The sequence below is a fragment of the Taudactylus pleione genome, unplaced genomic scaffold (assembly GCF_031769625.1).
Source record: "Taudactylus pleione unplaced genomic scaffold, aTauple2 ptg001280l, whole genome shotgun sequence".
Classification (NCBI taxonomy): Eukaryota; Metazoa; Chordata; class Amphibia; order Anura; family Myobatrachidae; genus Taudactylus; species Taudactylus pleione.
Window position 1 is genome coordinate 290975 of NW_028285680.1, and position 27718 is coordinate 318692.

At 50.3% G+C, this 27718-nt stretch overlaps 1 protein-coding gene across 1 annotated transcript in view; it reads left to right on the top strand.

Moving 5' to 3' along the window:
- TRAPPC10 (trafficking protein particle complex subunit 10) overlaps positions 1-27718 on the top strand; it is a 163551-nt gene that overhangs the window by 121888 nt on the left and 13945 nt on the right. Inside the window, exons 14-20 of the mRNA XM_088462881.1 lie at positions 1103-1617; positions 3929-4070; positions 22434-22592; positions 26296-26504; positions 26587-26687; positions 26903-27020; positions 27419-27589. Of these exons, the coding sequence (XP_088319007.1) occupies positions 1103-1617; positions 3929-4070; positions 22434-22592; positions 26296-26504; positions 26587-26687; positions 26903-27020; positions 27419-27589 (1415 nt within the window). The remainder of the gene's footprint in view (positions 1-1102; positions 1618-3928; positions 4071-22433; positions 22593-26295; positions 26505-26586; positions 26688-26902; positions 27021-27418; positions 27590-27718) is intronic.

The following is a 27718-nucleotide window of genomic DNA, read 5'->3' on the forward strand; positions in this document are numbered from 1 at the left end:
TAGTGTCATGATCCTGGTGATAGGATGGAGGATAGTGACATGATCCTGGTGTTAGGATGGAGGATAGTGACATGATCCTGGTGTTAGGATGGAGGATAGTGACATGATCCTGGTGATAGGATGGAGGATAGTGACATGATCCTGGTGTTTGGATGGAGGATAGTGACATGATCCTGGTGATAGGATGGAGAATAGTGACATGATCCTGGTGATAGGTTGGAGGATAGTGACATGATCCTGGTGTTAGGATGGAGGATAGTGACATGATCCTGGTGATAGGATGGAGGATAGTGACATGATCCTGGTGTTAGGATGGAGGATAGTGACATGATCCTGGTGTTAGGATGGAAGATAGTGACATGATCCTGGTGTTAGGATGGAGGATAGTGACATGATCCTGGTGTTAGGATGGAGGATAGTGACATGATCCTGGTGTTAGGATGGAGGTTAGTGACATGATCCTGGTGATAGGATGGAGAATAGTGACATGATCCTGGTGTTAGGATGGAGGATAGTGACATGATCCTGGTGATAGGATGGAGGATAGTGACATGATCCTGGTGATAGGATGGAGGATAGTGACATGATCCTGGTGTTAGGATGGAGAATAGTGACATGATCCTGGTGATAGGTTGGAGGATAGTGACATGATCCTGGTGTTAGGATGGAGGATAGTGACATGATCCTGGTGTTAGGATGGAAGATAGTGACATGATCCTGGTGTTAGGATGGAGTATAGTGACATGATCCTGTTGATAGGATGGAGCAGCCCTGGCCAACCTGTGGCTCTCCAGCTGTTGTGAAACTACAAGTCCCAGCATGCTCTGCTACAGTTTTGCTATTAGGGAATGCTAAAACTGTTACAGGGCATGCTGGGACTTGTAGTTTCACAACAGCTGGAGAGCCACATGTTGGCCAGACCTGGGATGGGGTATAGTAACGTGTTCCTGGTAATGGGATGGGGTATAGTAACGTGTTCCTGGTAATGGGATGGGGTATAGTGACATGGTCCCGATAATAGGAGGGTGACATGATCCTGGCGCCACCTGCAGGATCTCGATGTATATTATATTCATGTCTAACGCTCATGTCTCTTCCTCAGGGAATCATATTTGTCTCCCTTTCGGCTCAGTTGCTCAGCTGACTTCCCTGCAATTTGAGCCCCCCAACGCGGTCATTCATGTTGGGGGTTCCCTGTGTATGGAGCTGACTCTTCTCAGCCTGATGCCAGAGCCTTTTCACCTTGACCATCTCTCAGGACATTTCCATTATAGTCTGGACAAGAACAGTTATCGCAAAACTGCAGAGTGGCTGACCCGGCACAAACCAGCAGGTGGCGCTGTCAATTTCCAGCCTGAGGCACCTTTGGGTGTACGAGGATCTCCGCCTGCTTTAGAGCTTTCAGAGATGTATGAGAAAAGCCCCTCAGAAGGGGGACTGGTGAGCACAGGAGTGATCTGTAAAAATGTCCACATGTTACTCCGAGCTCAGGACTCTGCCACATCATCTCCTCTGGACCGACACTCGGGGCTCAACCTGGATGATAGCGCCCACACCCTGAGGTGCAGCAACGTCACCCTGCAGCCTGGACTCAATCGCCTAACCTTCCACACTCAGGTACTAGAGCTCTCCTGCACTGTAAGGGCTGGGTAATAGGTGCTCTCTGTTATTGCCTTTCACAGGTGGGATTGCTGTGTGTGGGTAGAGTGGGGTTTTATGTCTATGGCAGGAGTAGAGGTGTGTCTGTGTGGGGGGGGTGCTAGTCCTGGAACATTACAGATGTAGGGGAAGTCCTAGAAGATTACTGGGATGAGGCCCTAGTCCTAGAAGATTACTGGGGCGGGGCCCTAGTCCTAGAAGATTACTGGGGAGGGGCCCTAGTCCTAGAAGATTACTGGGGAGGGGCCCTAGTCCTAGAAGATTACTGGGGCGGGGCCCTAGTCCTAGAAGATTACTGGGGCGGGGCCCTAGTCCTAGAAGATTACTGGGGCGGGGCCCTAGTCCTAGAAGATTACTGGGGCGGGGCCCTAGTCCTAGAAGATTACTGGGGCGGGGCCCTAGTCCTAGAAGATTACTGGGGCGGGGCCCTAGTCCTAGAAGATTTTTGGGATGAAGTTCTTTGCGCATTTTTATTAAATAAATCTCATGAACTACTTCCACTAACTGAAACTAATCCAAGAATGATACATTTCCTGATATCTCGGTGCACCCCCTTATTCCTTACACCTGTTGGTGGGGATATACAGCTACACCCCCATACTCCTTCCTCCCACTGACGTGATATACCGTTATGCCTCACACTGGTGGGGATATACCGGGTATTCCCCCATATTCCTTCCTCCCACTGACGTGATGTACCGTTATGCCTCACACTGGTGGGGATATACCGGTGTTCCCCCATATTCCTTCCTCCCACTGACGTGATATACCGTTATGCCTCACACTGGTGGGGATATACTGGGTATTCCCCCATATTCCTTCCTCCCACTGACGTGATATACCGTTATGCCTCACACTGGTGGGGATATACCGGGTATTCCCCCATATTCCTTCCTCCCACTGATGTGATATACCGTTATGCCTCACACTGCTGGGGATATACCGGTGTTCCATCATATTCCTTCCTCCCACTGACGTGATATACCGTTATGCCTCACAATGGTGGGGATATACCGGTGTTCCCTCGTATTCCTTCCTCCCACTGAGGTGATATACCGTTATGCCTCACACTGGTGGTGATATACCGGTGTTCCCTCATATTCCTTCCTCCCACTGATGTTATATACCGTTATGCCTCACACTGGTGGTGATATACCTGTGTTCCCTCATATTCCTTCCTCCCACTGACGTGATATACCGTTATGCCTCACACTGGTGGGGATATCCCGGTGTTCCCCTTTCTCATCCCTGATGCCACCAAAACCCTTCTCCATGACTCATCATCTCCTGCCTCTTCCTCCTTCTCCTCCTCTGACCTCCCTTTACCCTTCTCCATTACAGCCTATCCTGGATGCTGAGGCTTCTCATCTCCCTCTTAGTTCTCTCTCTCTCTCTCTCTGTGTGTGTCTCTCTCTCTCCTCTCCCCCCCTCTCTCTCCCGCCTCTCTCTCTCTCTCTCTCCCCCTCCCTCTCTCTCCCCCTCCCTCTCTCTCCCCCTCCCTCTCTCCCCCCCTCCCTCTCTCTCCCCCCTCTCTCTCTCTCTCCCCCCTCTCTCCTTCCCCCCTCTCTCTCTCTCCCCCCTCTCTCTCTCTCCCCCCTCTCTCTCTCCCCCCTCTCTCTCCCCCCTCTCTCTCCCCCCTCTCTCTCCCCCCTCTCTCTCTCCCCCCTCTCTCTCTCCCCCCTCTCTCTCTCCCCCCTCTCTCTCTCCCCCCTCTCTCTCTCCCCCCTCTCTCTCTCCCCCCTCTCTCTCTCTTCCCTCTCTCTCTCCCCTCTCTCTCTCTCTCTCCTCTCTCTCTCTCTCTCCCTCTCTCTCTCCCTCTCTCTCCCCCTCTGTTGGATAGTTCTCCTTTGTCAGCTTACACTTACTATGTAGTTTCTCTGTTACTAGGTCTATTCCCTGAACGGCACTGCAGTCACAAGGGGTATATATACTAAAGTGAGAGCATTTAGAAATGGAGATGTTGCCCATAGCAACCAATCATATTCTAATTAACATTTATCTAGCACCTTCTAGGAGATAATAGCTGGAATCTGATTGGTTCCTATGGGCAACATCTCCACTTCTAAAAACCTGCACTTTAGTTAATATACCCCTAAATGCACCTTAGATATAACAGATAATAAAGTACTAGTCAGTTACTGGGCTTTTACACTTACTGACCTGTTGAAAGTACAAAGTCCCTGTAAGACATGTTGCCTGTGTTTGAAGTCTTCTCAGATTGGTTCCTCTGCTTCGTTTACTTATTATCTGCCATTTTGTCTCTGTTCAGGCTCAGGATCCTGGCACTTACACCTTGCGCCAGCTTGCTGCATCTTTCGGAGATGTTCAGCTGATGCTGCCCCATATCTACCCAATTGTGCAATATGATGTTTACTCTCAGGAACCGCAGCTGAAGGTGGAGCCGCTGAGTGGTGAGTGATATTGGTGGAGCTGCTGTGTGGTGAGTGATATTGGTGTAGCCACTGAGTGGTGAGTAATAATGCTGGAACCACTGAGTGGTGAGTAATAATGGTGGAGCCACTTAGTGGTGAGTGATATTGGTGGAGCCGCTGAGTGGTGAGTGATATTGGTGGAGCCGCTGAGTGGTGAGTGATATTGGTGGAGCCGCTGAGTGGTATTGGTGGAGCCGCTGAGTGGTGAGTGATATTGGTGGAGCCGGTGAGTGATATTGATGGAGCCGCTGAGTGGTGACTGATATTGGTGGAGCCGCTGAGTGGTGACTGATATTGGCGGAGCCGCTGAGTGGTGACTGATATTGGTGGAGCCGCTGAGTGGTGAGTGATATTGATGGAGCCGCTGAGTGGTGAGTGATATTGGTGGAGCTGCTGAGTGGTGAGTGATATTGGTGGAGCTGCTGAGTGGTGAGTGATATTGGTGGAGCTGCTGAGTGGTGAGTAATATTGGTGGAGCTGCTGAGTGGTGAGTGATATTGGTGGAGCTGCTGAGTGGTGAGTAATAATGGTGGAGCCACTTAGTGGTGAGTGATATTGGTGGAGCCGCTGAGTGATATTGGTGGAGCTGCTGAGTGGTGAGTGATATTGGTGGAGCTGCTGAGCGGTGAGTGATATTGGTGGAGCTGCTGAGTGGTGAGTGATATTGGTGGAGCCGCTGAGCGATGAGTGATATTGGTTGAGTGGTGAGTGATATTGGTGGAGCTGCTGAGTGGTGAGTGATATTGGTGGAGCTGCTGAGTGGTGAGTAATATTGGTGGAGCTGCTGAGTGGTGAGTGATATTGGTGGAGCCGGTGAGTGATATTGGTGGAGCTGCTGAGTGGTGAGTGATATTGGTGGAGCTGCTGAGTGGTGAGTAATATTGGTGGAGCTGCTGAGCGGTGAGTAATATTGGTGGAGCTGCTGAGTGATATTGGTGGAGCTGCTGAGCGGTGAGTAATATTGGTGGAGCTGCTGAGTGATATTGGTGGAGCTGCTGAGTGGTGAGTGATATTGGTGGAGCTGCTGAGTGGTGAGTGATATTGGTGGAGCTGCTGAGTGGTGAGTGATATTGGTAGAGCCGCTGAGTGGTGAGTGATGTTAGTGGAGCTTCTGACTGCTGAGTGATATTGGTGGAGCTGCTGAGTGATATTGGTGGAGCTGCTGAGTGATATTGGTGGAGCTGCTGAGTGATATTGGTGGAGCTGCTGAGTAATATTGGTGGAGCCGCTGAGTGGTGAGTGATATTGGTGGAGCCGCTGAGTGGTGAGTGATATTGGCGGAGCCGCTGAGTGGTGAGTGATATTGGTGGAGCCGCTGAGTGATATTGGTTGAGTGGTGAGTGATATTGGTGGAGCCGCTGAGTGGTGAGTGATATTGGTGGAGCCGCTGAGTGGTGAGTGATATTGGTGGAGCCGCTGAGTGGTGAGTAATATTGGTGGAGCCGCTGAGTGGAGAGTGATATTGGGGGAGCTGCTGAGTGGAGAGTGATATTGGGGGAGCTGCTGAGTGGTGAGTGATATTGGTGGAGCCGCTGAGTGGTGAGTGATATTGGTGGAGCCGCTGAGTGGTGAGTGTTATTGGTAGAGCCGCTGAGTGGTGAGTGATATTGGTGGAGCTGCTGAGTGGTGAGTGATATTGGTGGAGCCGCTGAGTGGTGAGTGATATTGGTGCAGCCGCTGAGTGGTGAGTAATATTGGTGGAGCTTCTGAGTGGTGAGTGTTATTGGTAGAGCCGCTGAGTGGTGAGTGATATTGGTGGAGCCGCTGAGTGGTGAGTGATATTGGTGGAGCTTCTGAGTGATATTGGTGGAGCTGCTGAGTGGTGAGTGTTATTGGTGGAGCTGCTGAGTGGTGAGTAATATTGGTGGAGCTGCTGAGTGGTGAGTGATATTGGTGAAGCTGCTGAGTGGTGAGTGGTATTGGTGGAGCTGCTGAGTGGTGAGTGATATTGGTGGAGCTGCTGAGCGGTGAGTAATATTGGTGGAGCTGCTGAGTGATATTGGTGGAGCTGCTGAGTAATATTGGTGGAGCTTCTGAGTGGTGAGTGATATTGGTGGAGCCGCTGAGTGGTGAGTGATATTGGTGGAGCCGCTGAGTGGTGAGTGATATTGGTGGAGCCGCTGAGTGGTATTGGTTGAGTGGTGAGTGTTATTGGTAGAGCCGCTGAGTGGTGAGTAATATTGGTGGAGCTGCCGAGTGATATTGGTGGAGCTGCTGAGCGGTGAGTAATATTGGTGGAGCTGCTGAGTGATATTGGTGGAGCTGCTGAGTGGTGAGTGATATTGGTGGAGCTTCTGAGTGGTGAGTGATTTTGGTGGAGCCGCTGAGTGGTGAGTGATATTGGTGGAGCCGCTGAGTGGTGAGTGATATTGGTGCAGCCGCTGAGTTGTGAGTAATATTGGTGGAGCTTCTGAGTGGTGAGTGATATTGGTGGAGCTGCTGAGTGGTGAGTGATATTGGTAGAGCCGCTGAGTGGTGAGTGATATTGGTGTAGCCGCTGAGTGGTGAGTGATATTGGTGGAGCCGCTGAGTGATATTGGTTGAGTGGTGAGTGATATTGGTGGAGCCGCTGAGTGGTGAGTGATATTGGTGGAGCCGCTGAGTCCTGAGTGTTATTGGTAGAGCCGCTGAGTGGCGAGTAATATTGGTGGAGCTGCTGAGTGGTGAGTGATATTGGTGGAGCCGGTGAGTGATATGGGTGGAGCTGCTGAGTGGTGAGTGATATTGGTGGAGCTGCTGAGTGGTGAGTGATATTGGTGGAGCCGCTGAGTGGTGAGTGATATTGGTGGAGCCGCTGAGTGATATTGGTTGAGTGGTGAGTAATATTGGTGGAGCCGCTGAGTGGCGAGTGATATTGGTGGAGCTGCTCAGTGGTGAGTGATATTGGTGAAGCTGCTGAGTGATATTGGTGGAGCTGCTGAGTGGTGAGTGATATTGGTGGAGCCGCTGAGTGGTATTGGTTGAGTGGTGAGTGTTATTGGTAGAGCCGCTGAGTGGTGAGTGATATTGGTGGAGCTGCTGAGTAATATTGGTGGAGCTGCTGAGTGATATTGGTGGAGCTGCTGAGTGGTGAGTGATATTGGTGGAGCTTCTGAGTGGTGAGTGATATTGGTGGAGCCGCTGAGTGGTGAGTGATATTGGTGGAGCCGCTGAGTGGTGAGTGATATTGGTGCAGCCGCTGAGTGGTGAGTAATATTGGTGGAGCTTCTGAGTGGTGAGTGATATTGGTGGAGCTGCTGAGTGGTGAGTGATATTGGTAGAGCCGCTGAGTGGTGAGTGATGTTAGTGGAGCTTCTGACTGCTGAGTGATATTGGTGGAGCTGCTGAGTGATATTGGTGGAGCTGCTGAGTGATATTGGTGGAGCTGCTGAGTAATATTGGTGGAGCCGCTGAGTGGTGAGTGATATTGGTGGAGCCGCTGAGTGGTGAGTGATATTGGTGGAGCCGCTGAGTGGTGAGTGATATTGGTGGAGCCGCTGAGTGATATTGGTTGAGTGGTGAGTGATATTGGTGGAGCCGCTGAGTGGTGAGTGATATTGGTGGAGCCGCTGAGTGGTGAGTAATATTGGTGGAGCTGCTGAGTGATATTGGTGGAGCCGCTGAGTGGTGAGTGATATTGGTGGAGCCGCTGAGTGGTGAGTGATATTGGTGGAGCTGCTGAGTGGTGCGTGATATTGGTGGAGCTGCTGATTGGTGCGTGATATTGGTGGAGCTGCTGAGTGGTGTGTAATATTGGTGGAGCTGCTGAGTGATATTGGTGGAGCCGCTGAGTGGTGAGTGATATTGGTGGAGCTGCTGAGTGGTGAGTGATATTGGTGGAGCTGCTGAGTGGTGAGTGATATTGGTGGAGCCGCTGAGTGGTGAGTGATATTGGTGGAGCCGCTAAGTGGTGAGTGATATTGGTGGAGCCGCTGAGTGGTGAGTGATATTGGTGGAGCTTCTGAGTGATATTGGTGGAGCTGCTGAGTGGTGAGTGATATTGGTGGAGCTGCTGAGTGGTGAGTAATATTGGTGGAGCTGCTGAGTGGTGAGTGATATTGGTGAAGCTGCTGAGTGGTGAGTGATATTGGTGGAGCTGCTGAGTGGTGAGTGATATTGGTGGAGCTGCTGAGTGGTGAGTGATATTGGTGGAGCTGCTGAGTGGTGAGTGATATTGGTGGAGCTGCTGAGCGGTGAGTAATATTGGTGGAGCTGCTGAGTGATATTGGTGGAGCTGCTGAGTAATATTGGTGGAGCTTCTGAGTGGTGAGTGATATTGGTGGAGCCGCTGAGTGGTGAGTGATATTGGTGGAGCCGCTGAGTGGTGAGTGATATTGGTGGAGCCGCTGAGTAGTATTGGTTGAGTGGTGAGTGTTATTGGTAGAGCCGCTGAGTGGTGAGTAATATTGGTGGAGTTGCCGAGTGATATTGGTGGAGCTGCTGAGCGGTGAGTAATATTGGTGGAGCTGCTGAGTGGTGAGTGATATTGGTGGAGCTTCTGAGTGGTGAGTGATATTGGTGGAGCCGCTGAGTGGTGAGTGATATTGGTGGAGCCGCTGAGTGGTGAGTGATATTGGTGCAGCCGCTGAGTGGTGAGTAATATTGGTGGAGCTTCTGAGTGGTGAGTGATATTGGTGGAGCTGCTGAGTGGTGAGTGATATTGGTAGAGCCGCTGAGTGGTGAGTGATATTGGTGTAGCCGCTGAGTGGTGAGTGATATTGGTGGAGCCGCTGAGTGATATTGGTTGAGTGGTGAGTGATATTGGTGGAGCCGCTGAGTGGTGAGTGATATTGGTGGAGCCGCTGAGTCCTGAGTGTTATTGGTAGAGCCGCTGAGTGGTGAGTGATATTGGTGGAGCCGCTGAGTGGCGAGTGATATTGGTGGAGCTGCTCAGTGGTGAGTGATATTGGTGAAGCTGCTGAGTGATATTGGTGGAGCTGCTGAGTGGTGAGTGATATTGGTGGAGCCGCTGAGTGGTATTGGTTGAGTGGTGAGTGTTATTGGTAGAGCCGCTGAGTGGTGAGTGATATTGGTGGAGCTGCTGAGTAATATTGGTGGAGCTGCTGAGTGATATTGGTGGAGCTGCTGAGTGGTGAGTGATATTGGTGGAGCTGCTGAGTGGTGAGTGATATTGGTGGAGCTGTTGAGCGGTGAGTAATATTGGTGGAGCTGCTGAGTGATATTGGTGGAGCTGGTGAGTAATATTGGTGGAGCTGCTGAGTGGTGAGTAATATTGGTGGAGCTGCTGAGTGGTGAGTGATATTGGTGGAGCCGCTGAGTGGTGAGTGATATTGGTGGAGCTGCTGAGTGGTGAGTGATATTGGTGGAGCCGCTGAGTGGTGAGTGATATTGGTGGAGCCGCTGAGTGGTGAGTGTTATTGGTAGAGCCGCTGAGTGGTGAGTGATATTGGTGGAGCTGCTGAGTGGTGAGTGATATTGGTGGAGCCGCTGAGTGGTGAGTGATATTGGTGGAGCCGCTGAGTGGTGAGTGTTATTGGTAGAGCCGCTGAGTGGTGAGTGATATTGGTGGAGCCGCTGAGTGGTGAGTGTTATTGGTAGAGCCGCTGAGTGGTGAGTGATATTGGTGGAGCCGCTGAGTGGCGAGTGATATTGGTGGAGCTGCTCAGTGGTGAGTGATATTGGTGGAGCTTCTGAGTGATATTGGTGGAGCTGCTGAGTGGTGAGTGATATTGGTGGAGCTGCTGAGTGGTGAGTAATATTGGTGGAGCTGCTGAGTGGTGAGTGATATTGGTGAAGCTGCTGAGTGGTGAGTGATATTGGTGGAGCTGCTGAGTGGTGAGTGATATTGGTGGAGCTGCTGAGCGGTGAGTAATATTGGTGGAGCTGCTGAGTGATATTGGTGGAGCTGCTGAGTAATATTGGTGGAGCTTCTGAGTGGTGAGTGATATTGGTGGAGCCGCTGAGTGGTGAGTGATATTGGTGGAGCCGCTGAGTGGTGAGTGATATTGGTGGAGCCGCTGAGTGGTATTGGTTGAGTGGTGAGTGTTATTGGTAGAGCCGCTGAGTGGTGAGTAATATTGGTGGAGCTGCCGAGTGATATTGGTGGAGCTGCTGAGTGGTGAGTAATATTGGTGGAGCTGCTGAGTGATATTGGTGGAGCTGCTGAGTGGTGAGTGATTTTGGTGGAGCCGCTGAGTGGTGAGTGATATTGGTGGAGCCGCTGAGTGGTGAGTGATATTGGTGCAGCCGCTGAGTTGTGAGTAATATTGGTGGAGCTTCTGAGTGGTGAGTGATATTGGTGGAGCTGCTGAGTGGTGAGTGATATTGGTAGAGCCGCTGAGTGGTGAGTGATATTGGTGTAGCCGCTGAGTGGTGAGTGATATTGGTGGAGCCGCTGAGTGATATTGGTTGAGTGGTGAGTGATATTGGTGGAGCCGCTGAGTGGTGAGTGATATTGGTGGAGATGCTGAGTGGTGAGTGTTATTGGTAGAGCCGCTGAGTGGTGAGTGATATTGGTGGAGCCGCTGAGTGGCGAGTGATATTGGTGGAGCTGCTCAGTGGTGAGTGATATTGGTGGAGCTGCTGAGTGATATTGGTGGAGCTGCTGAGTGGTGAGTGATATTTTATGGAGCTGCTGAGTGGTGAGTGATATTGGTGGAGCTGTTGAGCGGTGAGTAATATTGGTGGAGCTGCTGAGTGATATTGGTGGAGCTGGTGAGTAATATTGGTGGAGCTGCTGAGTGGTGAGTGATATTGGTGGAGCCGTTGAGTGGTGAGTGATATTGGTGCAGCCGCTGAGTGGTGAGTAATATTGGTGGAGCTGCTGAGTGATATTGGTGGAGCTGCTGAGTGGTGAGTAATATTGGTGGAGCTGCTGAGTGATATTGGTGGAGCTGCTGAGTGGTGAGTAATATTGGTGGAGCTGCTGAGTGATATTGGTGGAGCTGCTGAGTGGTGAGTAATATTGGTGAAGCTGCTGAGTGGTGAGTGATATTGGTGGAGCTGCTGAGTGGTGAGTGATATTGGTGGAGCTGCTGAGTGGTGAGTGATATTGGTGGAGCCGCTGAGTGGTGAGTGATATTGGTGAAGCTGCTGAGTGGTGAGTGATATTGGTGGAGCTGCTGAGTGGTGAGTGATATTGGTGGAGCTGCTGAGTGGTGAGTGATATTGGTGGAGCTGCTGAGCGGTGAGTAATATTGGTGGAGCTGCTGAGTGATATTGGTGGAGCTGCTGAGTGGTGAGTGATATTGGTGGAGCTTCTGAGTGGTGAGTGATATTGGTGGAGCCGCTGAGTGGTGAGTGATATTGGTGGAGCCGCTGAGTGGTGAGTGATATTGGTGCAGCCGCTGAGTGGTGAGTAATATTGGTGGAGCTTCTGAGTGGTGAGTGATATTGGTGGAGCTGCTGAGTGGTGAGTGATATTGGTAGAGCCGCTGAGTGGTGAGTGATATTGGTGTAGCCGCTGAGTGGTGAGTGATATTGGTGGAGCCGCTGAGTGATATTGGTTGAGTGGTGAGTGATATTGGTGGAGCCGCTGAGTGGTGAGTGATATTGGTGGAGCCGCTGAGTGGTGAGTGTTATTGGTAGAGCCGCTGAGTGGCGAGTGATATTGGTGGAGCCGCTGAGTGGCGAGTGATATTGGTGGAGCTGCTCAGTGGTGAGTGATATTGGTGGAGCTGCTGAGTAATATTGGTGGAGCTGCTGAGTGATATTGGTGGAGCTGCTGAGTGATATTGGTGGAGCTGCTGAGTGGTGAGTGATATTGGTGGAGCTGCTGAGTGGTGAATGATATTGGTGGAGCTGCTGAGTGGTGAGTGATATTGGTGGAGCTGTTGAGCGGTGAGTAATATTGGTGGAGCTGCTGAGTGATATTGGTGGAGCTGCTGAGTAATATTGGTGGAGCTGCTGAGTGGTGAGTGATATTGGTGGAGCTGCTGAGCGGTGAGTGATATTGGTGGAGCTGCTGAGCGGTGAGTAATATTGGTGGAGCTGCTGAGTGATATTGGTGGAGCTGCTGAGCGGTGAGTAATATTGGTGGAGCTGCTGAGTGATATTGGTGGAGCTGCTGAGTGGTGAGTGATATTGGTGGAGCTGCTGAGTGGTGAGTGATATTGGTGGAGCTGCTGAGTGGTGAGTGATATTGGTAGAGCCGCTGAGTGGTGAGTGATGTTAGTGGAGCTTCTGACTGCTGAGTGATATTGGTGGAGCTGCTGAGTGATATTGGTGGAGCTGCTGAGTGATATTGGTGGAGCTGCTGAGTAATATTGGTGGAGCCGCTGAGTGGTGAGTGATATTGGTGGAGCCGCTGAGTGGTGAGTGATATTGGTGGAGCCGCTGAGTGGTGAGTGATATTGGTGGAGCCGCTGAGTGATATTGGTTGAGTGGTGAGTGATATTTGTGGAGCCGCTGAGTGGTGAGTGATATTGGTGGAGCCGCTGAGTGGTGAGTGATATTGGTGGAGCTGCTGAGTGGTGAGTAATATTGGTGGAGCTGCTGAGTGATATTGGTGGAGCCGCTGAGTGGTGAGTGATATTGGTGGAGCTGCTGAGTGGTGAGTGATATTGGTGGAGCTGCTGAGTGGTGCGTGATATTGGTGGAGCTGCTGAGTGGTGAGTGATATTGGTGGAGCTGCTGAGTGGTGAGTGATATTGGTGGAGCCGCTGAGTGGTGAGTGATATTGGTGGAGCTTCTGAGTGATATTGGTGGAGCTGCTGAGTGGTGAGTGATATTGGTGGAGCTGCTGAGTGGTGAGTAATATTGGTGGAGCTGCTGAGTGCTGAGTGATATTGGTGAAGCTGCTGAGTGGTGAGTGATATTGGTGTAGCTGCTGAGTGGTGAGTGATATTGGTGGAGCTGCTGAGTGGTGAGTGATATTGGTGGAGCTGCTGAGTGGTGAGTGATATTGGTGGAGCTGCTGAGTGGTGAGTGATATTGGTGGAGCCGCTGAGTGGTGAGTGATATTGGTGGAGCCGCTGAGTGGTGAGTGTTATTGGTAGAGCCGCTGAGTGGTGAGTGATATTGGTGGAGCCGCTGAGTGGTGAGTGATATTGGTGGAGCTTCTGAGTGATATTGGTGGAGCTGCTGAGTGGTGAGTGATATTGGTGGAGCTGCTGAGTGGTGAGTAATATTGGTGGAGCTGCTGAGTGGTGAGTGATATTGGTGGAGCTGCTGAGTGGTGAATGATATTGGTGGAGCTGCTGAGTGGTGAGTGATATTGGTGGAGCTGTTGAGCGGTGAGTAATATTGGTGGAGCTGCTGAGTGATATTGGTGGAGCTGCTGAGTAATATTGGTGGAGCTGCTGAGTGGTGAGTGATATTGGTGGAGCTGCTGAGCGGTGAGTGATATTGGTGGAGCTGCTGAGCGGTGAGTAATATTGGTGGAGCTGCTGAGTGATATTGGTGGAGCTGCTGAGCGGTGAGTAATATTGGTGGAGCTGCTGAGTGATATTGGTGGAGCTGCTGAGTGGTGAGTGATATTGGTGGAGCTGCTGAGTGGTGAGTGATATTGGTGGAGCTGCTGAGTGGTGAGTGATATTGGTAGAGCCGCTGAGTGGTGAGTGATGTTAGTGGAGCTTCTGACTGCTGAGTGATATTGGTGGAGCTGCTGAGTGATATTGGTGGAGCTGCTGAGTGATATTGGTGGAGCTGCTGAGTAATATTGGTGGAGCCGCTGAGTGGTGAGTGATATTGGTGGAGCCGCTGAGTGGTGAGTGATATTGGTGGAGCCGCTGAGTGGTGAGTGATATTGGTGGAGCCGCTGAGTGATATTGGTTGAGTGGTGAGTGATATTGGTGGAGCCGCTGAGTGGTGAGTGATATTGGTGGAGCCGCTGAGTGGTGAGTGATATTGGTGGAGCTGCTGAGTGGTGAGTAATATTGGTGGAGCTGCTGAGTGATATTGGTGGAGCCGCTGAGTGGTGAGTGATATTGGTGGAGCTGCTGAGTGGTGAGTGATATTGGTGGAGCTGCTGAGTGGTGCGTGATATTGGTGGAGCTGCTGAGTGGTGAGTGATATTGGTGGAGCTGCTGAGTGGTGAGTGATATTGGTGGAGCCGCTGAGTGGTGAGTGATATTGGTGGAGCTTCTGAGTGATATTGGTGGAGCTGCTGAGTGGTGAGTGATATTGGTGGAGCTGCTGAGTGGTGAGTAATATTGGTGGAGCTGCTGAGTGCTGAGTGATATTGGTGAAGCTGCTGAGTGGTGAGTGATATTGGTGGAGCTGCTGAGTGGTGAGTGATATTGGTGGAGCTGCTGAGTGGTGAGTGATATTGGTGGAGCTGCTGAGTGGTGAGTGATATTGGTGGAGCTGCTGAGCGGTGAGTAATATTGGTGGAGCTGCTGAGTGATATTGGTGGAGCTGCTGAGTAATATTGGTGGAGCTGCTGAGTAATATTGGTGGAGCTTCTGAGTGGTGAGTGATATTGGTGGAGCCGCTGAGTGGTGAGTGATATTGGTGGAGCCGCTGAGTGGTATTGGTTGAGTGGTGAGTGTTATTGGTAGAGCCGCTGAGTGGTGAGTAATATTGGTGGAGCTGCCGAGTAATATTGGTGGAGCTGCTGAGTGATATTGGTGGAGCTGCTGAGTGGTGAGTGATATTGGTGGAGCTGCTGAGTGGTGAGTGATATTGGTGGAGCTGCTGAGTGGTGAGTGATATTGGTAGAGCCGCTGACTGGTGAGTGATGTTAGTGGAGCTTCTGACTGCTGAGTGATATTGGTGGAGCTGCTGAGTGATATTGGTGGAGCTGCTGAGTAATATTGGTGGAGCCGCTGAGTGGTGAGTGATATTGGTGGAGCCGCTGAGTGGTGAGTGATATTGGTGGAGCCGCTGAGTGGTGAGTGATATTGGTGGAGCCGCTGAGTGATATTGGTTGAGTGGTGAGTGATATTGGTGGAGCCGCTGAGTGGTGAGTGATATTGGTGGAGCCGCTGAGTGGTGAGTGATATTGGTGGAGCTGCTGAGTGGTGAGTAATATTGGTGGAGCTGCTGAGTGATATTGGTGGAGCCGCTGAGTGGTGAGTGATATTGCTGGAGCTGCTGAGTGGTGAGTGATATTGGTGGAGCTGCTGAGTGGTGCGTGATATTGGTGGAGCTGCTGAGTGGTGAGTGATATTGGTGGAGCTGCTGAGTGGTGAGTGATATTGGTGGAGCCGCTGAGTGGTGAGTGATATTGGTGGAGCTTCTGAGTGATATTGGTGGAGCTGCTGAGTGGTGAGTGATATTGGTGGAGCTGCTGAGTGGTGAGTAATATTGGTGGAGCTGCTGAGTGCTGAGTGATATTGGTGAAGCTGCTGAGTGGTGAGTGATATTGGTGGAGCTGCTGAGTGGTGAGTGATATTGGTGGAGCTGCTGAGTGGTGAGTGATATTGGTGGAGCTGCTGAGTGGTGAGTGATATTGGTGGAGCTGCTGAGCGGTGAGTAATATTGATGGAGCTGCTGAGTGATATTGGTGGAGCTGCTGAGTAATATTGGTGGAGCTGCTGAGTAATATTGGTGGAGCTTCTGAGTGGTGAGTGATATTGGTGGAGCCGTTGAGTGGTGAGTGATATTGGTGGAGCCGCTGAGTGGTATTGGTTGAGTGGTGAGTGTTATTGGTAGAGCCGCTGAGTGGTGAGTAATATTGGTGGAGCTGCCGAGTGATATTGGTGGAGCTGCTGAGCGGTGAGTAATATTGGTGGAGCTTCTGAGTGGTCAGTGATATTGGTGGAGCTTCTGAGTGGTGAGTGATATTGGTGGAGCCGCTGAGTGGTGAGTGATATTGGTGGAGCCGCTGAGTGGTGAGTGATATTGGTGCAGCCGCTGAGTGGTGAGTAATATTGGTGGAGCTTCTGAGTGGTGAGTGATATTGGTGGAGCTGCTGAGTGGTGAGTGATATTGGTAGAGCCGCTGAGTGGTGAGTGATATTGGTGTAGCCGCTGAGTGGTGAGTGATATTGGTGGAGCCGCTGAGTGATATTGGTTGAGTGGTGAGTGATATTGGTGGAGCCGCTGAGTGGTGAGTGTTATTGGTAGAGCCGCTGAGTGGTGAGTGATATTGGTGGAGCCGCTGAGTGGCGAGTGATATTGGTGGAGCTGCTCAGTGGCGAGTGATATTGGTGGAGCTGCTGAGTGATATTGGTGGAGCTGCTGAGTGGTGAGTGATATTGGTGGAGCCGCTGAGTGGTATTGGTTGAGTGGTGAGTGTTATTGGTAGAGCCGCTGAGTGGTGAGTGATATTGGTGGAGCTGCTGAGTAATATTGGTGGAGCTGCTGAGTGGTGAGTGATATTGGTGGAGCTGCTGAGTGATATTGGTGGAGCTGCTGAGTGGTGAGTGATATTGGTGGAGCTGCTGAGTGGTGAATGATATTGGTGGAGCTGCTGAGTGGTGAGTGATATTGGTGGAGCTGTTGAGCGGTGAGTAATATTGGTGGAGCTGCTGAGTGATATTGGTGGAGCTGCTGAGTAATATTGGTGGAGCTGCTGAGTGGTGAGTGATATTGGTGGAGCCGTTGAGTGGTGAGTGATATTGGTGGAGCTGCTGAGTGATATTGGTGGAGCTGCTGAGTGGTGAGTGATATTGGTGGAGCTGCTGAGTGGTGAGTAATATTGGTGGAGCTGCTGAGTGGTGAGTAATATTGGTGGAGCTGCTGAGTGGTGAGTGATATTGGTGAAGCTGCTGAGTGGTGAGTGATATTGGTGGAGCTGCTGAGTGGTGAGTGATATTGGTGGAGCTGCTGAGTGGTGAGTGATATTGGTGGAGCTGCTGAGCGGTGAGTAATATTGGTGGAGCTGCTGAGTGATATTGGTGGAGCTGCTGAGTGGTGAGTGATATTGGTGGAGCTTCTGAGTGGTGAGTGATATTGGTGGAGCCGCTGAGTGGTGAGTGATATTGGTGGAGCCGCTGAGTGGTGAGTGATATTGGTGCAGCCGCTGAGTGGTGAGTAATATTGGTAGAGCCGCTGAGTGGTGAGTGATATTGGTGTAGCCGCTGAGTGATATTGGTTGAGTGGTGAGTGATATTGGTGGAGCCGCTGAGTGGTGAGTGATATTGGTGGAGCCGCTGAGTGGTGAGTGTTATTGGTAGAGCCGCTGAGTGGTGAGTGATATTGGTGGAGCCGCTGAGTGGCGAGTGATATTGGTGGAGCTGCTCAGTGGTGAGTGATATTGGTGGAGCTGCTGAGTAATATTGGTGGAGCTGCTGAGTGATATTGGTGGAGCTGTTGAGTAATATTGGTGGAGCTGCTGAGTGATATTGGTGGAGCTGCTGAGTGGTGAGTGATATTGGTGGAGCTGCTGAGTGGTGAATGATATTGGTGGAGCTGCTGAGTGGTGAGTGATATTGGTGGAGCTGTTGAGCGGTGAGTAATATTGGTGGAGCTGCTGAGTGATAGTGGTGGAGCTGCTGAGTAATATTGGTGGAGCTGCTGAGTGGTGAGTGATATTGGTGGAGCCGTTGAGTGGTGAGTGATATTGGTGCAGCCGCTGAGTGGTGAGTGATATTGGTGGAGCCGCTGAGTGATATTGGTGGAGCCGCTGAGTGGTGAGTGATATTGGTGGAGCTGCTGAGTGGTGAGTAATATTGGTGGAGCTGCTGAGTGGTGAGTAATATTGGTGGAGCTGCTGAGTGGTGAGTGATATTGATGGAGCTTCTGAGTGGTGAGTGATATTGGTGGAGCCGCTGAGTGGTGAGTGATATTGGTGGAGCTGCTGAGTGGTGAGTAATATTGGTGGAGCTGCTGAGTGATATTGGTGGAGCCGCTGAGTGGTGAGTGATATTGGTGGAGCTGCTGAGTGGTGAGTGATATTGGTGGAGCTGCTGAGTGGTGAGTGATATTGGTGGAGCTGCTGAGTGCTGTGTGATATTGGTGGAGCTGCTGAGTGGTGTGTAATATTGGTGGAGCTGCTGAGTGTTATTGGTGGAGCTGCTGAGTGGTGAGTAATATTGGTGGAGCTGCTGAGTGGTGAGTGATATTGGTGGAGCTGCTGAGTGATATTGGTGGAGCTGCTGAGTGGTGAGTGATATTGGTGGAGCAGCTGAGTGGTGAGTAATATTGGTGGAGCTGCTGAGTGGTGAGTGATATTGGTGGAGCTGCTGAGTGGTGAGTTATATTGGTGGAGCTGCTGAGTGATTTTGGTGGAGCTGCTGAGTAATGTTGGTGGAGCTTCTGAGTGGTGAGTGATATTGGTGGAGCCGCTGAGTGTTGAGTGATATTGGTGGAGCTGCTGAGCTGTGAGTGATATTGGTGGAGCTGCTGAGTGGTGAGTGATATTGGTGGAGCTGCTGAGTGGTGAGTGATATTGGTGGAGCTGCTGAGTGATATTGGCGGAGCTGCTGAGTGGTGAGTGATATTGGCGGAGCCTCTGAAATGGTGAGTGATATTGGTGGAGCCACTGAGTGGTGAGTGATATTGGTGGAGCCACTGAGTGGTGAGTGATATTGGTGGAGCCACTGAGTGGTGAGTGATATTGGTGGAGCCACTGAGTGGTGAGTGATATTGGTGGAGCCACTGAGTGGTGAGTGATATTGGTGGAGCCACTGAGTGGTGAGTGATATTGGTGGAGCCACTGAGTGGTGAGTGATATTGGTGGAGCTGCTGAGTGGTGAGTGATATTGGTGGAGCTGCTGAATGATATTGGTGGAGCTGCTGAGTAATATTGGTGGAGCCGTAGATGCTGAGTAATAACTTTTGATCAAGAAAAACACAGCAAGTACCAGGCGCTAATGAAAAATAAATTAATAATCGTAGCAGCAAGTCACCCAGTGAGCCTGTGTAAGATCACCACCAATTACAAAACCCTACAATACAGATGATGGTGATGCGCTAATTTGAAAAAGATTTTTATATATTAATACATGTATAATACACTTGAACCTTTTTGAGATGACAGAAATAAGTTCAAGACACCAAATGATTTGTAAATAAGCAATTTTATATTCTAAGACATGAAAAATAAAATACTGATACATTAAAAATAGTAACCACACAATGGCCTGATTCAGAGCCGCTCGCTCTGACCAGAGCGCTCGCTCTGAATCAGGGCCCTCCTCCATTAAAATGGAGCGTCCTCCTGGACGCTCGTATAGCTGTGAGTGACCACCCACAGCATAAAAATGGAAAAAAGCAAAGGATCTTCTGAGCTTCTGGAAACCCTGCTACTCAGCAACCAGCTTCCATTATAACCTGGACACACCTTTTGACAACACCCTGCTTCAGCATTGCAAGCAACTACCTGCTTACTGAACATTTAATACTTGTATGTTTGCGTTTCTTCTCTACATTGTTTAAATCATTCCAATACCACTGTCAATTTATCTTTACTGTAGTATCTACCATTGTTTCACACCTATACCTTTTTTTTTTTATATATATATATATATATATATATATATATATATATATTCATACTTTAGACTAATTCTCAAGTCTTGCTACTTTAACAGCTCTACACTCCTTTTTTGGTTATAATTTACTATTGTAGTTGTGCCTTTACATCTTCCAGCACTGTTCTTTCTTTTATCTGATTTTGACCTTTGACCTGTACTGCTCCCTCATCTCAAACTCATTACTACTACTGACTTTTTCACCCCCAACCGCCTCATCTACACGATGTCTCTTTTATTCTACTCCACCCTCACTCAGCCGCTACATTATTTTCTCCTCTACCACCAGTTTTCACCTCTTTTCTCCATCCATAGTCCCCTCTACGTTCTCCCCCTCCTCTGTCTCTCTTCATCACATATAAGTCTCTCAACTGCATCTCCCACAACTCCAGTATTATTCACTTCTCTTCCACCATGGTCCTGCTGCACCACCACTAAACCCTGCACCCTCTCTTTTCTCCAAGTTACCTATCCTCTCCCCCCCCCACACCACACTAAACCTCCACCTGACCCACCACCTGCTGTCACCCTTCCTCATTCAGAAGCCAGCCACATAACCCCACACTCCTTATTCCCCTTCTCTAGATCAGTATCACCTCCACACTGCATCAACCCTAATAATCTCATTCTCTCACCTCTTAACTCTGTCCCTCTCTCCTGTTCCCTCTGGAAAGCCAGTTTTGTCTATAATAAACTGGTCTCCGTTCATGAGCACTTCATCTGCAATGCCTGGATTCTCCTAGCCATCACCAAACCCTGGATTTACCCCTCTGACACCACTGCTCCGGCAAAATTCCTCCATCACTTGGCTTCCTGGCTCTTAATCTTCAAATGGGTCATCAAGACCCATTTCTTCCTCAATGCTTTCCAGCGCTCATCCTAACCCACTACTCTATGCTCCTTCCTCACTATCTAGCCCATCTGTGTCACCCCTGTTTGTCTGACCCTCCCCTCAGAATGTAAGCTCTCGCGAGCAGGGCCCTCTTTCCTCACGTGCTTCTTCTTGCCTTACTTTTACTTTCATTCACAATGGCACCTAAAACTGATTACTGACACCCTGCTGCTTATTTAGGTGTTATGCAGCAATGTATATAAATCATGTACTTGCACTGCATTGTCTGTACAGTTAATAGCTGTTGTCTTGTGTGCTCATTTGTTTCTGTACTTTGTCAGGCGCTGCGGAACCCTTGTGGCGCCATATAAATAAAGGATAATAATAATAATAATAATAATATACGAGCGTCCAAAAAGATGGTCACGAGGGTCTTGACCATCGCGACCATCGGACTTGCGAGTGAAACCCTGCGGTCGGGTTTCCCAGCCACAAGCCCTGGAGTGATTTTGGCTCTATCAGAGCCAAAATCACTCCCACTGACATCACTAGTGATATCAGTGGGGCCGGCTTCAGACGGTAGGCGTTCCCATGGGAACGCCTCCGTCTGGCCGGCACGCCCACCAAAGGGGATGTGCTGTCAGTCACCATCGACAGCACGCCCCCTTTGGTGCGAGACCCCGAGCGACGGATTCCCCGTCGCTCGCTGGGTCTCGCGCATGCGCACGACGGAGCTCCCTCTGTCGTGCGCATGCGCAGTCGGGACCATCGACCCACTTGCGAGCGTACTGCCGCTTGCGAGTGGGTCTGAATGACCCCTAATGATGGTAAGTGACTGATATACTGCCTGAATGACTGAGTATTCAGGAGTAACAGAGATCAGAGCCGTTACTCAGGGTGCGGTATGGCTGCTAGTATGACTGTGTAAGTATATAATGGCAGCAGTATCACCACATTAATAACAGGGATCAGAGCCGTTACTCAGGGTGCTGTTTGGCAGTGTAAGTATATAATGGCAGCAGTATCACCACATTAATAACAGCGATCAGAGACGTTACTCAGGGTGCGGTATGGCTGCTAGTATGACTGTGTAAGTATATAATGGCAGCAGTATCACCACATTAATAACAGGGATCAGAGCCGTTACTCAGGGTGCGGTATGGCTGCTAGTATGACTGTGTAAGTATATAATGGCAGCAGTATCACCACATTAATAACAGGGATCAGAGCCGTTACTCAGGGTGCGGTATGGCTGCTAGTATGACTGTGTAAGTATATAATGGCAGCAGTATCACCACATTAATAACAGGGATCAGAGCCGTTACTCCGGGTGCGGTATGGCTGCTAGTATGACTGTGTAAGTATATAATGGCAGCAATATCACCACATTAATAACCGAGATCAGAGCCATTGTACGGCAATGGTTAGGTGCTCCTGGTTACTGTGTGGGAGTTTGGGATGAGTACTGCCCAGGGCTCCAGTTATGAGCGGAGCTGCTCTAGTAAACAATTGCTCTATCTTGAGAGTTGGCAGCCGTCTTTCCCGATCCCGGCTTGAATGAAATACAGTATTTACCGGTAATATAGTCAGGCTACGGCTTCTATAGATAATGTGCTGTCACTCCACAAATAGATGTCAGCCCGTAGCCGGTGGTGCACAGACGCGTTTTGCTCCGGTTTAGGGGCTTTATCCAATGACCTTTGATGTTGGTGCAGCAGATGCTGAGTAATGACCTTAGGGATCTTAGGAAAGAAATGCTGATATATAACATTGTACAAGTATTGTGTTTCTCTAAAGCTCCGTACACACGAAGCGATGCCTCCGATCAGACAACCATCAGATGATCGTCCTGCATGTGCTGGATGTTCAATATCGAACATGCACCAACCCCCGCAGGTCCCTATAGTAACCAGGCCATCCTGGTCGATATCGACCATCCGTGCCCGCGCATCCACCGTTGTTTGAAGGGGCCAAAAACTGGACGAATTTAACGATATAATCGATATCATTGTCGTACAAATCGACCAGTAATATCTGACCGTGTGTATGCACCATTAGTGATATTGTGCCTGTGAGGTGTCAGTAATGTGACATTTTGGATTGGTTTGGGCAGTTGGAGCAGAATGTATTGTGACAGGAAGTGGGTACAGCAAATAAACTCTTTTTCCATATGTCAGTAACTTACTAACTCATATTCTCATCACGTTTGCAGAATGTCTCCTGGCTGGGGTTCCACAGAAGTTAAAGTTTACAGTGACAACTGGACATTATGTTGTGAAGCAGGGCGACACCTTACAGCTGAATAATGCAGATACTATGCCCATCATTGCTGGGCCAGACACTGCGGCCTCCATCTATCAGAACAGCCATGGTGAGCACAGCAGCCTCTGCAGGGTCTCCCCTTCTGCGTCCCCCTGTGGTGTTTCCACTCCCTCCCCCATTTGTCACTGCCCTGTGTGTGCCCCAGGGACAGTTGGGAATTACCAATGGGCATGGATGCGCCCAGTCTCTGTATTGGTGCTGATCTGTCCATTCCTGTACCACTGAGAGGATGAACAACCAATAGAAATGGAGCTTGGCTCAGACTCCTGCGCTGTCGTTACACACCCCTCCGCAGGGCGCAGCCTCTGTAAGTGCCCCCTCGGCTCTTCCCTTGTGTGTAGTGTAGCAGTCACCGGTGGGAATTGGGGGTCAGTCCACGGGGGCTATCCCAAACTTGCAATCCTATTTTTAGTAGTTGTAGGCAGCCTCTGCTTTTGGTAGACGTCTTTAGTAAGTATTGGAGGAATGAAGAGACTCTGACTCCTCCTTCGGCGTTAGCAGAATTCTAGGTCGGCTGCCAGCACTGGAGTTTCAGTATCTTTCTCCGGTGGCCTCTAGAGCAGATCTGGTCCTGAGAGTACAGAACCTTTCCCATGTGTAAAGGAGACCTGGCACGGTATACGACCTATCATACACTGCCTGACTAAAATTCATGTGATAATAGATATCTCCACTTTGTGCAAGTAATAGTTCCCCTTCTATTCTACCTCAGACGTATGGAAGACGAATGCAAAGCGTTTGACCAGGTGTATGTTATGGTACCCAAGGAGTATGCTGAGATATATCTGTCAGTCCCTGTGTCTACAGCAGATGTGGTCTCATCAGCTACAATGGATTGAGATCTCTCTTTGCAGAGTCTCCTCCCAGCTGGCTGCGTTCCTCAAATTAGCGGCAGAACTACCTGGTGGCCGATCTTGCACCATGAGATACTGGTGCCAGGAAACTTCATCACTGGCTTTCTCCCCCTGATCCATCAATTGAAGATTTATGGTAGTTTTGGCCGGAGACCGGCTCACATTGCTAAAATGGCCACCACAGCAGTGAAGCGGTTAACCCACGTGCTTCTGCCCCATTTATTTAAAAGACCAGTTCCAGCACTGGGAGATGGAACTAGTGCCAACAGTAATGCACACATCTATATAATTGTGTGTGTGTGTGTGTGTGTGTGTGTGTGTGTGTGTGTGTACACACCATAGACAAAAAACCTTTACGGCTTTACATTAAGGCTTCTTAGACATGATCTGAAATTTCACAAAACCTATTGAATTTCTGCCACTCAAACTTAAAAAAGCAATGAAATTCCGATCATTAATGGACGGTTCTTTGCGCATTACAGATATGGTATGCCATCACTCCCTGTGGTTAACTGTAGATTCAGCACTCTCACACAGTGAGATTGCTGTCACTCACAAAATGGTGGAGCTACTCTTTCACAGAATGGTGTGACAGGTATTGGATATATTAGGAGGTGTATATGACATATATATATATATATATATATATATATGAGGTGACAGGACAGGTATTGGATATTTTAGGAGCTGTACATCCCTTTATGTAGAGTCCCTCCTGCCAGACTCTGTGGTAGGGTCCCGTTTCTCTCCTAGACATACCTGATCCTCTATGTAGTGTCCCTCCTGCCAGTCTCTGTGGTATGGTCCCGTGTCTCTCTTAGACACACCTGATCCCTCTATGTAGTGTCTCCTAGACACACCTGATCCCTCTATGTAGTGTCCCTCCTGCCAGTCTCTGTGGTAGGGTCTCGTTTCTCTCCTAGACGCACGTGATCCCTCTATGTAGAGTCCCTCCTGCCAGCTCTGTGGTATGGTCACGTGTCTCTCCTAGACGCACTTGATCCCTCTATGTAGTGTCCCTCCTGCCAGTCTCTGTGGTAGGTCCCGTGTCTCTCCTAGACGCACGTGATCCCTCTATGTAGAGTCCCTCCTGCCAGCTCTGTGGTATGGTCACGTGTCTCTCCTAGACACACCTGATCCCTTTATGTAGTGTCCCTTCTGCCAGTCTCTGTGGTAGGGTCCCGCGTCTGTAGTGTCCCTTCTGCCAGTGTCTGTGGTAGGGTCCCATGTCTCTTCTAGACACACCTGATTCCCTGTGTAGTGTCCCTCTTGCCAGTCTCTGTTGTAGGGTCCCGTGTCTCTCCTAGACACACCTGATCCCCTGTGTAGTGTCCCTCCTCCCAGTCTCTGTGGTAGATTCCCGTGTCTCTCGTAGAAACACCTGATCCCCTGTGTAGTGTCCCTCCTGCCAGTCTCTGGTAGGGTCCCGTGTCTCTCCTAGACACACCTGATCCCTCTATGTAGTGACCATCCTGCCAGTCTCTGTGGTATGGTCCCGTGTCTCTCCTAGACACACCTGATCCCCTGTGTAGTGTCCCTCCTGCCAGTCTGTGGTAGGGTCCCGTGTCTCTCCTAGACACACCTGATCCCTCTATGTAGTGACCCTCCTGCCAGTCTCTGTGATAGGGTCCCGTGTCTCTCCTAGACACACCTGAACCCTCGGAGTCCCTCCTGCTAGTCTCTGTGGTATGGTCATGTGTCTCTCCTAGACACACCTGATCCCTTTATGTAGTGTCCCTTCTGCCAGTCTCTGTGGTAGGGTCATGTGTCTCTCCTAGACACACCTGATCCCTTTATGTAGTGTCTCCTAGACACACCTGATCCCTCTATGTAGTGTCCCTCCTGCCAGTCTCTGTGGTAGGGTCTCGTTTCTCTCCTAGACGCACCTGATCCCTCTATGTGGTGACCCTCCTGACAGTCTCTGGTAAGTTCCTATGTCTCTCCTAGACGCACTTGATCCCTCTGTGTAGTGTCCTTTCTGACAGTCTCTGTGGTAGGGTCCCGTGTCTCTCCTAGACACACCTGATCCTTCTATGTAGTGTCCCTCCTGCCAGTCTCTGTGGTAGGGTCCCGTGTCTCTCCTAGACACACCTGATCCCTCTATGTAGTGTCCCTCCTGCCAGTCTCTGTGGTAGGGTCCCGTGTCTCTCCTAGACAAACCTGATCCCTTTATGTAGTGTCCCTTCTGCCAGTCTCTGTGGTAGGGTCATGTGTCTCTCCTAGACACACCTGATCCCTTTATGTAGTGTCTCCTAGACACACCTGATCCCTCTGTGTAGTGTCCCTCCTGCCAGTCTCCGTGGTAGGGTCTCGTTTCTCTCCTAGACGCACCTGATTCCTCTATGTAGTGTCCCTCCTGCCAGTCTCTGTGGTAGGGTCCCGTGTCTCTCCTAGATGCACTTGATCCCTCTATGTAGTGTCCCTCCTGCCAGTCTCTGTGGTAGGTCCCGTGTCTCTCCTAGACGCACTTGATCCCTCTGTGTAGTGTCCTTTCTGACAGTCTCTGTGGTAGGGTCCCGTGTCTCTCCCAGACGCACCTGATCCCTCTATGTAGTTTCCCTCCTGCCAGTCTCTGTGGTTGGGTCCCGTGTCTCTCCTAGACACACCTGATCCCTCTATGTAGTTTCCCTCCTGCCAGTCTCTGTGGTTGGGTCCCGTGTCTCTCCTAGACACACCTGATCCCTCTATGTAGTGTCCCTCCTGCCAGTCTCTGTGGTAGGGTCCCGTGTCTCTCCTAGACACACCTGATCCCTCTATGTAGTATCCCTTCTGCCAGTCTCTATGGTAGGCTCCATGTCTCTCCTAGACACACCTGATCCCTCTATGTAGTGTCCCTTCTGCCGGTCTCTATATCTTGTTTTATGTTCTCTCACAGCTCTTTGATTTTCTTTTTTCTAGGTGAAGTTTCTGTCGGTGCTCTAAGTATCCATCGCTCTGATAAAGTGACCAGCATCTGTCTCCCTCCGGCCCCTGCGTACCATCTCATGGAGTTTGAGCTGGACGTGCTTTCTGTGTTACCTGTAGGGGGACAGTTAGTGAATGGGGAGGTGCATCGGAGGGTAAAGGAGACGCAGGACTCGCCCAGTGGTAACATCACGGAACAGAGGGTGGGTGACCAGTATGATAGGAGCTCAGGTCTGTCCGTGTATAGGCCTCTGTGCATTTGCTGACTCTGATTTATGTCCGCAGGTCTCCGTGGAATGTCCATGGTCTATTTATTCCACCATCATCAGTTTGACGTTCCACCTTCCCTTGAAAGCTCAGCACACATTGCTGTCCTCCGGAACCAGGTGACCGTCGCCAAAGCTTTCTTCATAAAGGCCCAGCTTCCATCATGGGGGCTCCTGCCTGCCTGCACTGCGCCCCCACTGTGTCCCCTGCTGGTGTTCCCTGCTTTAGATCTGCCTGTAAAGTAATAATGGGTGTAATGGGTGCTGCCCGCTTAGTAGCTCTGACTTTGTGCGGTGCCCGCGGTTATTTATCTTATTTTCTCCGTCCCTCCCAGGAAATACATCCAGGTCTGTGTGGAGAACACCTGTGACTTTAACTTCCAATTGTCTGGCAGCTGTCTCACTTCCTCCCAGGACCTGCGGTTCCGCGCCTTGCACTCCGCGGACAGCCAGGTAACACCCACAATGCACTGCACCATACGTCTGCTCAATGTCGTAGGAATATTATTATACTGTCAGTCACAGATCATCAGAGTTTTCCTGTAACATAATGAAAATGCCGCAGATAATCCCAGAATGCATTGTACCTGTACGAGAGAGAGTCCGAGCTTCTGTGCGGTGTCATCCCCTCTCCTGTGTGTATACGCTCAGACTGCACAGCAGAGGATGGCCTGTACTGTGTGTACTCTGTAGTAGTGTCATCCCCTCTCCTGTGTGTATACGCTCAGACTGCACGGCAGAGGAAGGCCTGTACTGTGTGTACTCTGTAGTAGTGTTCTCCCCTCTGGTGCTCCGTCCTGTACAGCGCATTATGTCTCTGTGAGTAAATGACTTTATCACTTTTCCTGCAGGATATACAGAGCCGGCAGTGTCTGTTCTACGTCTGGGAGGTGACATGGGGACAAGGACTTCCGGCATCGCTTCCCTGCAGCTTATCTGTCAGCTTCTACCCGTTACCTCTCCCACAGACCTGCAGCCACCTCCAGCCCTTCACCTACTGCTTTCACCTGGAACACTTTTATGTGAGTATCTAATACTGCTCCCACCTACACCCGGCTTCTCCTCCTGGTGCACACCGCCTGTTATATACACACACCACGCTATCTGTGCCGGCCTCTCCTCCTGGTGCACACCGCATGTTATATACACAC